The following is a 16,231-nucleotide window of genomic DNA, read 5'->3' as shown; positions in this document are numbered from 1 at the left end:
TCGGTCTTTGTTGTGTGTAGTTTTTTCATAGGTTATATAATTCACTTTGGGAGCCTACAAGAAGATGAAATTAAAGGCTGTACGTATTTTGATAATAAATTTACATCGTCTATAGTGTAAATTGATCAGGGTCATGTGACGGCTCCTATTGGCACACATCTGTAGTTATTTACTTTTGGACTGTGCTATAAAATTATTTTACTCTTGGAGGACTTCACGGTTTTCGGTGAATAAGGCCGCACTGATTGGGCATTTACAACTCGCCAATTAAGTTAGGCGATTTACCGCCAATCAAATACCTCTCTGTATTAACCAGGAAGCGGGGCGATTTTCATTTTCGGTAAAAATGGGCAGAAAATTGGTAAAACCCAGTAAAGTGCGCAGATAAGTGCTTTTTCTTTTCTGCGGAGAAAATGCACTTTAGACTGAGAGTTTAAGCCCTTGTCGATCACACACACACACAGAACGGAAATCCCCCGGACTCACCCCAGCCGGTGCTCAGCCCTTCCACAGACAATCTGAGTGGCTCTGAAAAGAGCCTTTGGGTTTCTAAATTGTCGCTTTATCTCTTTACTTGGCCTTGGGGTTGGCAGGCGCGCCGCTTTTCTTGGGCAACAACACGGCCTGGATATTGGGCAGCACCCCGCCCTGAGCGATGGTCACCCCTCCCAGCAGCTTGTTGAGTTCCTCGTCGTTGCGGACGGCCAGCTGCAGGTGTCTGGGGATGATGCGGGTCTTCTTGTTGTCCCGGGCAGCGTTACCGGCCAACTCGAGGATTTCAGCCGTCAGATACTCGAGCACAGCAGCCAGATAGACCGGGGCTCCGGCACCCACCCGTTCAGCATAGTTACCCTTTCTCAGGAGCCTGTGAACACGGCCCACCGGGAACTGCAGTCCAGCCCGGGACGAGCGAGACTTGGGCTTGCTCTTAGCCTTTCCGGTTTTTCCTCGTCCACTCATTTTAGCCGATCTTTCACAAAGAATGAGGAAATGATTCGCATTTACTAATTTTATAGCTTCTGGAGGATTGCGGAAGGACACTTACGATTGGTGGTGCAATGCTTTCTCCGATTGGTGATGTGGAATCACCCAATCAGCGAGCTGTCTGATTCTCCAATGATCAGACCGCAGCAAGAGAAGCGCGAAAAATAACTGTCACTCCCCAACAGGATATGAAATTTGAACAAACTTCAAGGTATTTTTTTTATCAAACTATGTATACTATATACAGCCTTCAGCTTCATCTCCTTAGAGACAGTCACAAAGCTAAGAAACCCAATAGAGCTCATTAAAAAAGACTCAAACACTCAATATGCAAAAAAGAACAAATCGTGCAAAAAATAAAAAATAAATAATATTCAGAACTAAAGTTCATGAAAATGAGTTCACAGCCACGAAGCCCGTCCAGGAGTCTGTTAGTTACAGGCCACAGCCTCAGTTCAGCACAGGGACAAATAATCCCCACCGAGCAGCAAGCTGAACACCTCCCTCACCCCAGCCCTGACCGACTGACACTTTCAATCTGGCCTAGTGCTCATTCCTGGTTCTCGGATCCGGGCCCTGCTGCTTTGATATGCTTGGGTGCTGACTCAGCCTCCTCAGTTTGGCACTAAAGAAAAAATTAAATTAAACAAACCAAAAGAAAGCAATTAGAACCTCTCTGTGAACGTGGACTCCCTGAATGGCCAATTACTTAATCCAGGTTACTATCCACACAGAATGTGAATTAATTCTACCGTAACTGTCTCTGGGAATGTGTCCCTCTTTGTGAAAACACATCACATCATGGAAGGGTCACTTCATGATCTGTGGTGGAAGCACAGAAACAGCGATATCACCGTTAATGTATTCTGATGTAGATTCAGGGCACCTTGGAAATGGAGTAACGAAGAGGCATTCACTAGAACATGAAGAACAGAGAGCATACAAAAATCCTGTTGAGTGTCTTCCTCTGTCAATGGAGAGTTCAGTGGGACAAGTATTTGAAGATGAAGACAAACTAACGGGGCAGGAGAAGGGGAAGCTCCATGTTAGTTCAGTGTGCAGGAACACAGGATTGTCACCAGGCAGGGGGACGGCTAATTGTCATCAACATGATCCTGATGAATATTATCTCTCGAAAGAGAAATATTGAAGCAGATATAGAAAAGTATTAGCAAAATATTAAGACAACTCTTCCATGGAAACTGTGTGTGGCATTTAATAGAGCCGTTGGGTTTTCAGTTTGTTTTGTCAGGATCCTGTGGAAATACACTTTGAGCTGGTGTACTTGGTCACCACCTTTGTTCCTTCTAACACGATGAGACTGGACAGCTTCCTGAGCAGTGGTAGCCACATGGCAGTCTGGATGTCCGGGGAGCTGATGGTTGACTGTTTCTTGTAATGGGCCAGGCAGGAAGCCTCACCTGTGATGCGCTCACAAATATCATTCATGAATGAGTTCATGATGCTCATGGCCTTGGAGGAGATGCAGGTGTTTCTCCAGAGTCTCAACATCCTTCCTTTAATGGTGCAACCAAAACTGTATGCAATACTCTAGATGTTGTCTAACTAGAGTTTATAAAACTTCCTGACTTTTGAACTCAGTGCCTCAGTGAGCATGCCATATGCCTTCTTAACCACCTTATCAACCTCTGTAGCCACTTTCATGGAGCTATGAACTTGGACTCAAGATCTCTCTGCTCATCAACACAGTTGAGGGTCTTATCCTTAACAGTGCAGTAAATCTTTAATTTTGACCTACCAAGGTGTTAACACTTCACATTTAGCCGGGTTAATCTCCATCTGCCATTATCTGCTACTGATCTATATCCCACTGTATTCTTTGCCCGTCTTCTACACTATCCACAACACTACCAATCTTTGCATCATCTATAAACTTACTAACCCACCCATCTATATTTTCATCTAGGTCATTTATATATATATCTGAGGTCCCAGTACAATCCCTGTGATCACTACCCTCTATCTTCTGTGGACAAGCCAGTTCTGAATCCAAATGGCCAGTTCATCTTAACCTTCTGATGAGCTTCTCATGAGCAACCTTGTCAAACTCCTGACTAAACTCCATGTGGACAAGAGATCTACTGTACCTTCATCAATTACCCTCATCACCTCATCAAAAAACTCAGTCAAGTTAGCAAGACAGTACTTGCCCCACACAAGGCCGTGCTGGTTCTCCCTAATTAGGCCATGATTTTTCAAATGCTCATAAATCCTATTCCAAAGAATCCTCTCCAGTATCTCCCCTACCACTGGCATGAAACTCTCAATAATTTCTCTTCTGGCTTCTCCCACTTCCTTCAAACAAAAGGTGTAGCCATGGGCATGCACATGGGTCCCAGCTATGCCTGCCTTTTTGTCGGCAACACTGGTATCACTGCCCAACTTTAATGATGCTACATCAATGATTGCATTGGTGCTGCTTCTTGCAGCCATGCCGAGCTCGTCAACTTCATAAACTTTGCCTCCAACTGCCACCCTGCCCTCAAGTTTACCTGGTCCATTTCCAAAACCTCCTTCCCCTTTCTCAATTTCTCTGTCTCTATCTATGGAGATGGTTTATCTACCATTATCTTTTGCATTTTGGAAGGACAAACCAGAAGACTGAGTACAGGATTAATGGTCAGTTACTTAAGAGTGTGGATGAACAAAGGGACCTTTTTTGTTCAAATCCATACATCCCTCAAGGTTGCTGCACAGGTTGATAGGGTGGTTAAGAAGGCCTATTGGATGCTAGGGTTCATTAACAGGGGGATTGAGTTCAAGAGTAGAGAGGTCATGTTTAGTGCTTTTTTTAAAGGATTATATGGGTTTGCACAACATGGAGGGCTGAAGGGCCTGTACTGTGCTGTAGTGTTCTATGGTTCTATGGTTCTAAACTCACAAATTCTCACAGCTGCCTGGACTATACCTCTTCCAAACCTGTCAATGTAAAAACAAATGCCATTCCCTACTCTCAATTCCTCCATCTCTGTCGTGTCTGCACTCAGGAAGAGGCTTTTCATTCTGGAATGAAGGAGGCTTTCCTTCCTCCACCATCAACACTGCCCTCACCCCATCCACCCGCCACCCCACCAGGATCAGGTTCTTCTTGTTCTCACCTACCCTAGTGCAGCCTCTGCATCCAACACATAATTCTCCCTAACCTCCGTCATCTCCAGTGGGATCCTTCCACCCAGCACATCTTTCCCATCCCACTTCCCACAGGGATCGCTCCACATGCAACTCCCTTGTCATTTGTCCCTTCCCACTGACCTCCCTCCTGGTACTTATCCTTACTAGCAGAACAAGTGCCAACCTGCCCTACACTTCCTCCCACTCTACCATTCAGGTCCCCAAACAGGACTTCCAAGTGAAGTAACACTTCACCTGTGAGTCTGTTGGGGTTATATACTGTGTCCAGTGCTCCTGGTGTGGCCTCCTTTTTTATTGGTGAGACCCAACGTAAATTGGGAGACAGCTTCACCAAGCACCTACTGCCAGAAAAAGTGGTATCTCCCAGTGGCCACCTACTTCAAATCTCCATTCTACTTTCCATTCCCATTCCAACATGTCAGTCCTGCCGCAGTGAGACAACACTCAGGTTGGAGAAGTATCACCTTATATTCTGCTTGGGTAGCCTCCAACCTGATAGCTTGAACAGCAATTTCTCGAACTTCCAGAAATTGCCCCCTCCCACCTTCACCATCCCCATTCCCATTTCCCTCTCTCTCCTTATCTTCTTACCTGCCTATCACCTCCCTCTGGTGCTCTTCCCCCTTCCCTTTCTTCCAGGACCTTCTGCTCTCTTCTTTCAAATTCCCCCTTTTCCAGCCCTTTATCTCTTCCACCAATTGACTTCCCAGCTCTTTACTTCAGCCATCCCCCTCTCCCGGTTTCACCTATCGCCTACCACCTTGTACTTCCTCTCCTCCCCCCACCTTCTTGCTCTGATTGCTCATCTCTTTTTTCCAGTCCTGATGAAGGGTCCAGGCCTGAAATGTCGACTGTTTACTCTTTCCTATAGATACTGCCTGGCCTGCTGAGTTCCTCCAGCATTCTGTGTGTATTACTCCAGCATCTGCAGATTTTCTATTTCTCATGATTCAATCCACATATCAGGTATGGACTTGCCCAAAACAAAGGCTGTTCCCAATTAACTCCCTAGATTAAAGGGCATGTGTTGTAATGACCGGTTGGACAGCTTGGGTTGTTTTCTGTAGACTGCTGGAGGCAGAGGTGTCACACTTGATTGGTCCTATTCTCTCACGTCTTATCCTCTTGCTCCTCACATACTTGTAGAATGACTTGGGGTTTTCCTTAATCCTGCTCGCCAAGGCCTTCTCATGGCCCCTTCTGGCTCTCCTAATTTCATTCTTAAGATCCTTCCTGCTAGCCTTATAATCTTCTAGATTTCTAACAATACCTAGGTTTTGGAACATTTCATAAGCTCTTCTTTTCTTCTTGACTATATTTACAACAGCCTTTGTACACCACGGTTCCTGTACCCTACCATTCTATCCGTCTCATTGGAACGTACCACACAAATATCCACTGAACATTTGCCACATTTCTTCCGTATGTTTCCCTGACTACATCTGTTTGCAATTTATGCTTCCAAGTTCCTGCCTGATAGCCTCATATTTTCCCTTGCTCCAATTAAACATTTTCCTAACTTGTCTGTTCCTATCCCTCTCCAATGCTATGGTAAAGGAGACAGAATTGTGATCACTATCTCCAAAATGCTCTCCCACTGAGAGACCTGGTATTTCTGGAATTATTTTAGACATGGAGATACATGGACACTCTCAGAACTGGACCAGTGGAACATACTTGGATTTACACAGAGACAGGTAACTGACACTGCACTACATGACCTGAACATCCCTATAGTGAACTGAACGGAATCAATGGAAACACACCAGACCACACTGTACGGAAACATTCAGCAGGGGACTCTAAGGGCTTTACAGCACCAAGTCCTTCACTACCAGAAGACAGAAATATAAAACTCTCCACACTGTGCAGTGAGCACACAGACCCGTACACACCCCACACTCTACTCCACTGTTAAACACCAGTACAAGCTCAGCACTTCAATGGCAGAGATCTACAACAACACTGATTGAGATTCATGGAACTGATCAGATAAGAGCAAAGAAACAACATCTCCTGGTGGGAGAGTCGAGAACAAGGGGAAATGGGCTGAAAGTTAGAGTCAGTCTGTGGAAAGGAGATGTCAGAAAGCATTTTTCCATGTACATCGAGGTCAGTCCAGTGGGCAGGACAGACATGGACATCATATGGGAGATTCGAAGAGGATATTGGACCTAGTTTCATGCACTGGTGAAGCAGATGGAATTAGAGTTGATCAATAGGAGAGAGTGTGAGAGTGTTGTAGTCACAGAGACACAACATTTCAGAGGAGGGCAGCAGCTGCAGTTGCCAGGTCTGTGGCACAGTGATTGGCTTCGATGTACAACAGGAGAGGGTGGAGACAAGGAGAGCTGTAGTGACTGGAGACTCCATAGTGAGGGGGATGGACAGGAGTTTGTGTGGCTGTGAATGAGACTCTGGTATGGTGTGTTGTCTCTGTGGTGTCGGGGTGAAGGATGATTCCAATGGGTTACAGAAGAATCTGAAGGGGGGAGGGTGAACTGACAGAGGTTGTTGTACACATTGACACTAGGACAAAATGGATGAGGTCCTGCAGAGTGAATATAGGAACTGAGGCAAGAAGTTAAAAGATTAAAAGCCAGAGCTCAAGTAGATATCTGGATTAGTCCCGTTTTCATTTGCTGATGGGGTAGGAATAGGAGGAGAGCGCAGCTGATGTTGTGACTCAGAAGCTGGTGCAAGAGGGAACGGTTCAGGTTCCGGAAACATTAGGATCTCTCCTGGGGCAAAGGTGACCTGTACAAGAGGGATGGGTTGCACATGAACTGGAGGGAGACCAATATCCTGGTGGGGAGCCTTGCTAACGCTATTTGGGAGGGTTTAATTCAGTCAAGCAGTGGGGTTGGATACCATGCAGTAGTGAGGCAGATGAGAAGGTTGAGACCAATAGAAATTTTAAAGTGAACAAGATGAGTGGATAAGCCAGACAGGCAAGCCAGGGAGTGAGGAAGGCCTGATAGAGTGAAGTGCAATAGTTTTAATATAGGAAGCTTGACAAGTCAGGCAGATGAACTCAGGGCATGGATTTGTAAATGAGACCGAGATATTCATTACAGAACACGTTTAAGGAAGAGGCAGGACTGGCAGCTCAATATTCCAGGGTACAGAGCCACAGGCAGGATGGAGAAGGAGTTAAGAGAGGAGGGGGAGTTGCATTTTTGATTGGGGAGAACATCACGATGGTACTTAGAGAGGATATTCCTGTGGGATTGTCCAGTGAGACTATATGGGAGGAACTTAGACATCAATGTCAAAGTAACATTTATTATCAGAATACATACATGTCACCACATACAACCCTGAGATTCTTCTTCTGTGGGCATACTTAGAAAATCTATAGAACAGCAACCGTAAACAGGATCAAGAGACAACAAACTGTGCAAATGCAGATATAAATAAATAGCAATAAATTATGAAAATGAAATAACAATATAAAAGAGTCCTTCAATGAGCATAGTTATATCATTTTGTTCAAGAACCTAATGGTTGAGGGGGAGTAATTGATTTTGAACCTGGTGGTGCAAGTCCTGAGGTTCCTGTACCTTCTGCCTGATGGCAGCAGTGAGAAATCAGGATGACCTGGATGGTGAGGGTCTTTGATGATGGGTAACTGTTTTTCTACAGCAACATTTCATGTAGGTGTGTTCTATCATTGAGAGGGTTTCACCCATAATGTACTGGGCTGAATCCACTACCTTTTGTAGCATTTTCCACTTAAAGACACTGGTGTTTCCATACCGGGCCATAATGCAGCCAGTCAGCACACTTTCCACCACACTTTGCCAAGGTTTTTGATGACATGCTGAATCCCCCCAGACTCCTGAGGAAGTAGAGGAGCTGTTGTGCTTGGTTCGCAATTATATTTATATGATGGGTCCAGGACAGTCCTTCTGAGATAGCGACACCCAGGAATTTACAATTACTAAACCTCTCAACCTCTGATCCTCCAAAATTATTGGCTCACAGACCTCTGGGTTTCCTCTCCTGAAGACTACAATTAGTTCCTTGGTCTTATTGACATTGAGTGAGAGGTTGTTGTTATTACACCACTCAGCCAAAGTTTCAATTTCAACACCACCTTTGATACAGCCCACAACAGTGGTGTCATCAACAAACTTGTATATGGAGCTGGAGCTGTACTTAACCACACAGTAATAGGTGTAAAGTGAGTAGAGCAGGGATTAAGTACACATCCCTGTGCTCCTGTGTTGATGGAGATTGTGGAGGAGATGTTTTAACCAATATAGACTTACAAGGGTCTACAGGTGAGGAAATCCAGGATCTAATTGCACAAGGAGTATTGAGGCCCAGGTCTTGCAGTTTACTGGTTAGCTTTCAGGAGATGATGGTGTTAAATGCTGAGCTGTAATCAATAAAGAGCATCCTGATGTATATGTCTTTGCTGTCCAGATGCTCCAGGATTTTGTGAAGACCCAACGAGATAGCATCTGCTGTAGACTTGTTGCTTCGGTTCATGAATTGGAGTGGATCCAAGTCGCTACTCAGTCAGGAGCTGATATGCTTCAACACCAGCTCTCAAAACAGTGAACAACTGAGGTCAAGACCCAATCCCAGGGATACTCCAAAAGTTACCTCCTTCCTGTCTGAAATTGACCCACTGATTTGAACCACACACAAAACACCGGGTTGTCATCCTCAAATGAGAAAGCCTAATCACCTACTCCTGAAGTTGAATGGCATTGCTGACTCTGAGTTTACCACGGTCAAATGTCAGGAGAGTTACAATAATCAGAAAATCTCCAGAAACAGCCGTGTAAATACAACATGCTCTTAGTACGTCTGTGGGACAGGCCCAGAATGTGAAGCTATACTAATGGAGAGAGACAGACTGAGCCAAGTCACATGTTGATGAAGGGGAGAAATTACCCATTTTGATACAGATAGTAAGACAGAGAATTTGATGTTGTGTCTGGATGCCTGAACTTGTCCAGTTAGAAGATAAAGCGTTGTTCCTCCAAATCGTGTTGAGCCTTGCTGTAACTGTGACAGCAGAGATCAGCATAGAGACTAAAATTATCTCAGTTGAAATGTTGTCCTTTACCCACTGATGTCACTTACAAACATCCTCCAGGGTATAAAAGGCAAAGGATTTGTGTATGGGAATCTCAAACACAATAGCTTGTTAGTTCTGCTGTGTCTGTTAGTTCACCAGCACCTGATCCCTGACCATGGAGGAGGAGCTGTTTGGAAGACAGCACACCAATTGCAACAAGGAGAACCCGAATACCTGTACATGTCCATGATCTGAGCTGGTAAATTCCCAGAGGGTTGATAGGAGTGAGATGTCATTCACTAGCTCTCAGTTTGCAAGGGATTCACTAGGCCATCCTAGCTGTAGATAGGAGAGGTCATTCACATGCTCTGGAAAGGGATTCATCCAAGCATCCAATCTGCAGAAACACCAGAGAGTTCACACTGGAGAGAGGTCATTCATCTATTTCAAGTGTGGAAAGGTATTCATTTGGTTATCCCATCTTGTGTGGATCCAATGAGTTCACAATAAGTAGAGACCACCATTATGTCCTGAGTGATCAAAGAGATTTTCTCAATCATCCAACCAGCAACTTCACATCAGGGAAGAAGTTCAAAAAAGCTATATTTATTTGACACTGCTCTCCCCTTTCTTAAACTCTCTGTTTCCATCTTTGGGGACAAACTATCAACCTACATATTTTATAAATCTATCGCTTCACATGATTATCTTGACTAGACCTCTTCCCACTCTATCTCCTGTAAAAATGCTCTTCCCTTTTCTCAGTTCCTTTGCCTCCACTGCACCTGTTCCCAGAATGTGGCTTTTATTTTGAGGATTTCAGAGATGTCCTCCTTCTTCAAAGAACTGGGTTTCTCTCTCTCCACTAATGATACTCCTCTCACTCCCATCTCCTCCATGCAGACTTCAAAGCTATACATTGTGGAGCCACCAACATCGTGGCCTCTCACAGATGAGCTCAAATGCTTTTATGCTAGGTTCAATGTTAATAACTCTGAGTCTCTGAGGAAAGCTACCGCTATAACCTGCAACCTAGTCACTTCTGAGGCTGAGGTACGCAGATGTTTCCGACGAGTGGACAGTCGCAAGGCTGCGGGACCGGATGGCATCCCGGAGCAAGTACTTAGGATGTGCGCAGGTGTGTTTACAGACATTTTCAGTCTCTCCCTCTCCCAGTGTGAAGTGCCCTCCTGCTTCAAATTATCCACCATTGTCCCTGTACAAAAAAGCCCAAGGTAACATGCCTGAATGACTGGCGTCCTGTCACCTCATTAATAAGCAAATGCTTTGAGAGTCTGGTCAAGGGTTACATCTGCAGCTTGCTACCACCCAAACTGGACTCGCTACAATTTGCCTACCGACAGATGATGCAATAGCCACTGCTCTACATACCGTCCTTACACAACTGGAGAAGATGGATGTTTATGTGAGAATGTTGTTTTCACGGACTACAGTTCAGCATTCAACACCATGCTTCCATCCAGGCTCGACAAGAAGTTCAGAGACCTCGGCCTTCACCCTGCCCTGTGTAGCTGGATCCTGGACTTCCTGCAAGATCACCAGCAGCTTGTAAGAGTGGGCTCCCTCACCTCCAATCCTCTGACTCTCAATACAGGAGCCCCTTAGGGCTGTGAACTGAGTCCCCTTCTTTACTCCCTGTATACCTATGACTGTATCGCCACCCACAGCTCCAATCTACTAATTAAATTTGCTGGTGACACTACATTGATTGGCCTTATCTCAAACAATAACGAGGTGGCCTACAGGGAAGGCCAATCAATGTAGTGTCGTCAGCAATTTTCTCTCTGACTCAGTGGTGTCAAGAAAACAACCTCTCCATCAATGTCGCAAAAACAAAGGAGCTGGTTGTGGATTACAGGAGGAATGGAGATGGGCTAACCCCTACTGATATCAATGAATCTGGGGTTGAGAGGGTGAACAGCTTCAAGTTCCTTGGCGTCCACATCACTGAGGACCTCATGTGGTCTGTACACACCAGCTGTGTGGTGAAACAGGCACAGCAGTGCCTCTTTCATCTTGGACGGTTGAGGAAGTTTGGCATGGGCCCCCAAGTCCTAAGAATTTTCTACAGGGGCACAATTGAGAGCATCTTGACTGGCTTCATCACTGTCTGATATGGGAGCTGTACCTCCCTTAATCGCAGGATTCTGCAGAGAGTTGTATGGACAGCCCAGTGCATTTGTAGTTGTGAACTTCCCAAGATTCAGGACATTTACAAGGACAGGTGTGTAAAAAAGGGCCCATAGGATCACTGGGGACCCAAGCTATCCCAACCACAAACTATTCCAGCTGCTGCCATCTGGGAAACGGTACCACAGCACAAAAGTCAGAACCAACAGGCTCCGGGACAGCTTCTTCCACCAGGCCATCAGACTGATTAATTCACGCTGATTTGAGTGTACTCTATATTACATTGACAGTTCTATTTATAATAAATTACTTTGATTTCTCTTTGCACATTTAGATGGAGACATAACAGTGAAGATTTTTACAGCTCATGTATGTGAAGGATGCAAGAAATAAAGTCAATTCAATTTCCCAAACATCCGTGTTCACTGCCTTAACAGTTCCTCTTGTCTGTCCCTATCACCACATGGTTCTACCCATCCACTACATTATCTTCTTAAACTTCAGCCATCTCCAAAGGAACTGTACCACTAAACATATCTCTACTTTCCCTACTCTGCCTTCTACAGGGACCACTCACTCTGTGATTCCCTTGTTTATTCATCTCTGCCCACTAATCTCCCTCCTCTATTTCTGCAAGTGTCCAAAGTGCTATATCTGCCCATTCACCTCCTCCCTCACCTCAATTCAGGCTCCAAAACAGACTTCCCAGATGAGGCAACAGTTCACCTGCTGGGGTCACTTATTGTGTCCAATGCTCCTGTTACGGCCTCATCTACATTGGTGAGACCTGTTGTAAATTGGGTGACTGTTTCGTGGAGCATCTACGCTCCATCCATCAAAAGTCAAACTTCCCAGTGGCCAAACATTTTAATTCCCATTTTGACATGTCAGTCTGTGGTGCCTTCATGTACCAAGATGATAAGCTCCTCATATGATATGCCTTTCAATCCTGGAATCATTTTCATGAACCTCCTTTGAACCGGCTCCAATGTCAGCATATCTGTCCTTAGATAATGACTTTCTGCAGACTGAGAAGGACGATGAGCTCACTGTGGAATTCTTCTGAATTGCTGTGAGCACAGGCCCAGCATCATCAAACGCTCCTCATATGATAAGCCTTTCAATCCTGCAAACATTTAAATGAACTTCCTTAGAACCCTTTCCAATGTCAGCACATCTGTTCTCAGATAAGGAGCCCCAGACTGCTCACAGTACTCCAAGTGAGGCCTCACCAGTGTCTTTTAAAGCCTCAACATTGCATCCTGTCTTTTATATTCTAGTCCTCTTCAAATGGCATTTCCCTTCCTCTCCACCGACTCAACCTACAAACCAACCTTCAGAAAACCCTGCATAAGGACTCTCGAGACCCTTTGCACCTCAGGTTTTTCCAACTTCTTCATCATTTAGAACATAATCTATGCTTTTATTTCTTTTATTAAAGTGCATGATCATACACTTCCCAACAGTATCTGCCATTTCTATTCTGTCTAAGTCTTTCTGTAGACTTACTGCTTCCTCAACACTAACTGCCACTCCACCTATCTTTGTATCGTCCATAAACTTGGCCACAAAGCCATCAATTCCAATATTCGTATCATTGACATACAACATAAAAAGAAGAGGTCCCAACACAGAACCCCGTGGAACACAGCTAGTAACCACCAGTCGCCCAGAAAAGGGTCTCTTTAATGGGAGTCATTATGCAGGGTTCTCAAAAGGTTAGTTTGTTGGTTGAGTCGGAGGTGAGGGAGGGAAATGCTATGTTAGCATTCATTTAGCGAGGATGAAAATATAAAAGCAAGGATGCAAATTTGAGACTTCATAAGGAACGAGCGAGGCCTCACTTGGAGTACTGTGAGCAGTCTGGGGCTCCTTATCTGAGAACAGATGTGCTGACATTGGAAAGGGTTCTAAGGAAGTTCATTTAAATGTTTGCAGGATTGAAAGGCTTATCATGTGAGGAGCGTTTGATGATGCTGGGCCTGTGCTCACAGCAATTCAGAAGAATTCCACAGTGAGCTCATCATCCTTCTCAGTCTGCAGAAAGTCATGCAGGAAATTCAAGGGAAATTTCTTCACTCACAGAGTGGTGACAAGTTCTAACCTCTCATCACAGGGAGAGTGAGAGGTGAGCAGCAGGGATGGACGTAAAAGGACAGATGTGGAACAGGAACACGGGCAGGGACCAGTTGGACCGAGTGGCCTCTCTACTGTACATTGGGCTTGTGGTAGAGACGGTAAGCACTTGAGATACAGGATTTGAAATAGCACAGATTTATTTGTCACAAATCCACAATATTAACCACCAGTCTAATTTCTAGCCAACAACAGCAGAACAAATACCTCCAATGCTCAGTGATCAGGGGTCTGTCCTGGGTGTGATGAGCAGCCACAATATCTACAGAATCTGACATTAACAGTCCCTTGTGAACTTGGAACAGAATTCAGTCACCATGACAGTTAGAATTTAACACAAGTAACTACAAACATGTCTGCAAATGCTGGAAATCCAAAACAACACACACAAAATGCTGGAACTCAGCAGGAAAGCAGCATCTATAGAAATGAATAAACAGCTAATGTTTCAGGCCAAAAAAACTCCTCAGGTCCGAGAAAAAAGGGGGAAGATGCCAGAATGAAAAGGTGGGAAAAAGTGAAGGAGGCTAGCTGGAAGGTGATAGGTGAAGTCAGGTGGGTGGGAAAGGTAAAGGGCTAGTGAAGGAATCTGATAGGAAAGAAGAGTGGACCATAGGAGACAGGGAAAGAGGAGGGGACCCAGTAGGAAGTGATAGGCAGGTGAAAAAAGGTAAAAGGCCAGAGTGGGAAATGGAGAAAGAGGGGAGGGGGAGGGAACAAAATGTTTCCAATCAGGCTGGAGGCTATTCAGACGGAATATAAATTGTTGCTCCTCCACCCTCAGGGTGGCCTTATCTTGGCACAAGAGGAGGCTACAGACTGACATGTTGGAATGGGAATTAAAATGTTTGGCCACTGGGAAGTTGCGCTTTTGGCTGATGTAGTGGCAGTGCTCGACAAAGCAGTCACTCAATTTATGACAGGCCTCACAATGTAGAGGAGGCTGCATCAGGAGCATTGGACACAATAGACAACCCCGGCAGATTCACAGGTGAAATGTTGCCTCACCCGGAAGGATTGTTTGAGGAACTCAACTGAGATGAGGGAGGAGATGAATGGACAGGTATAGCACTTCAGATACTTGCAGTGATGCGTGCTGGGAGGGACGAATGGACAAGGGAATCACGGAGTCAGCGATTCCTGGGGAAAGAGGGGGAGAAGTAAAGATATGTTTAGTGGTAGTATCCCTTTGGAGATGGGGCTGAAATTGCTGAGGATGATATGCTGGATGGGTAGGTTCATGGGGTGGTAGGTAAGGGCAAGAGGAACTCTATCACTGTTAGAGCAGCAGGAAGATTTGAGTGTGGTTGTTTGGTTAATGTAGAAAGTGCGAGTGAGGGCAGTGTCAATAGTGGAGGGAGAGAAACCCCATTGTTTGAAGAAGGAAGCACCTCTGATAGCTTCAAAAATGAAAGCCGCATTCTGGGAACAGATGTGGAGGAGGCAAAGGAACTGAGAAAAGGGAACAGCATTTTTACAGGAGATAGGAAAACATGTGACTTGGCTCAGTCTGTCTCTCTTTGTTCATATAGCCTCACATTCTGGGCCTGTCCAACAGACTTACTAAGAACATAGCATTGACATGGTTGTTTCTGGAGACTTTCTGATTATTGTGACACTCCTGGTGTTTGACCGTGGTAAACTTAGAGTCAGCAATGCCATTCAACTTCAGGAGTAGGTGATTAGGCTTTCTCATTTGAGAATGACAAACCGGTGTTTTCTTTGTGGCTGGAATAAATAGATCAATTTCAGACTGGAAGGAGGTTACTTTTGGAGTACCCCTGGGACTTGTATTTGGCCACAATTGTTCAATGTTTAATGATGATGTCCAAGTCTGCTGATGACACAGATACACTGGAAGGAAATCTGATGATGACATTGTGATTCTGCATCAAGTGGTTCAGAAGGCAGATGGTACTCAATGCGACCATTCCCATCTCATGGCTAAGTTCCCCCAATATAGTCGCACAGGACAATCCCACAGGAACATCCTCTCTAAGTACCATCATGATGTTCTCCCCAATCAAAAACAGAACTCCTCCTCTACTCTTATCTCCTTCTCCATCCTGCCTGTGGCTCTGTACCCTGGAACATTGAGATGCCAGTTCTGCCCCTTCCTTAAACGTGTTCTGTCACAAATATCTCGGTCTCATTTACAAATCCATGCCCTTAGTTCATCTGCCTGACTTGTCAAACTTCTTATCTACTCATCTTGTTCACTTTAAAATTTCTATTGGCCTCAACCTGCTCATCTACCACACTACCGCATTGTATCCCATGCCATTGCCAGACTGACTTAAACCCTCCCAACTAGTGTTAGCATATCTCCCCACTTGGATATTGGTCTCCCTCCAGTTCATATGCAACTCATCCCTCTTGTACAGGTCACCTCTGCCCTAGGAGAGATCTTAATGGTCTCAGAACCTGAACTGTTCCCTCCTGCACCAGCCTCTTGGTCACAACATCATCTACAAAGTCCTCCTATTCCTACCCCACCAGCTCATGGCATGGGGAATAGTCCATAGATCACCTTGAGCTCCCACTTTTAATCCTTTAACTTCCTGCCTCATTCCCTACAATCACTCTGCAGGTCCTCACCCATTTTGTTCCAGTGTCATTGGTTCCAATGTGTACAACAACCTCTGTCAGTTCACCCTTCCTCAGCAGATTCTTCTGTAACCCATTGGGATCATCCTTCGCCCCAAAACCCCAGAGATAACACACCACACTAGAGTCTCATTCACAGCCACACAATCTCCTGTCTATCCCCCT

General features: G+C 45.1%; 1 protein-coding gene across 1 annotated transcript; it reads right to left on the bottom strand.

Annotated features, from left to right (window-relative positions):
• Positions 1-484: 484 nt before the first annotated feature.
• On the bottom strand, positions 485-978 carry LOC140730046 (histone H2A-like). Its single transcript, XM_073050192.1, has one exon. The coding sequence runs from the start codon at positions 958-960 to the stop codon at positions 571-573; it is 390 nt and encodes a 129-aa protein (XP_072906293.1). The 5' UTR covers positions 961-978; the 3' UTR covers positions 485-570.
• Positions 979-16,231: the final 15,253 nt, after the last annotated feature.

Source organism: Hemitrygon akajei, chromosome 7, assembly GCF_048418815.1.
Source record: "Hemitrygon akajei chromosome 7, sHemAka1.3, whole genome shotgun sequence".
Lineage (NCBI taxonomy): Eukaryota > Metazoa > Chordata > Chondrichthyes > Myliobatiformes > Dasyatidae > Hemitrygon > Hemitrygon akajei.
This window is presented reverse-complemented; position numbering and strand designations above follow the sequence as displayed.

What these genes read in the sequence shown, in the direction of transcription:
- LOC140730046 (XM_073050192.1), bottom strand. Translation starts at nt 960, where the DNA reads ATGAGTGGACGAGGAAAAACCGGAAAGGCTAAGAGCAAGCCCAAGTCT.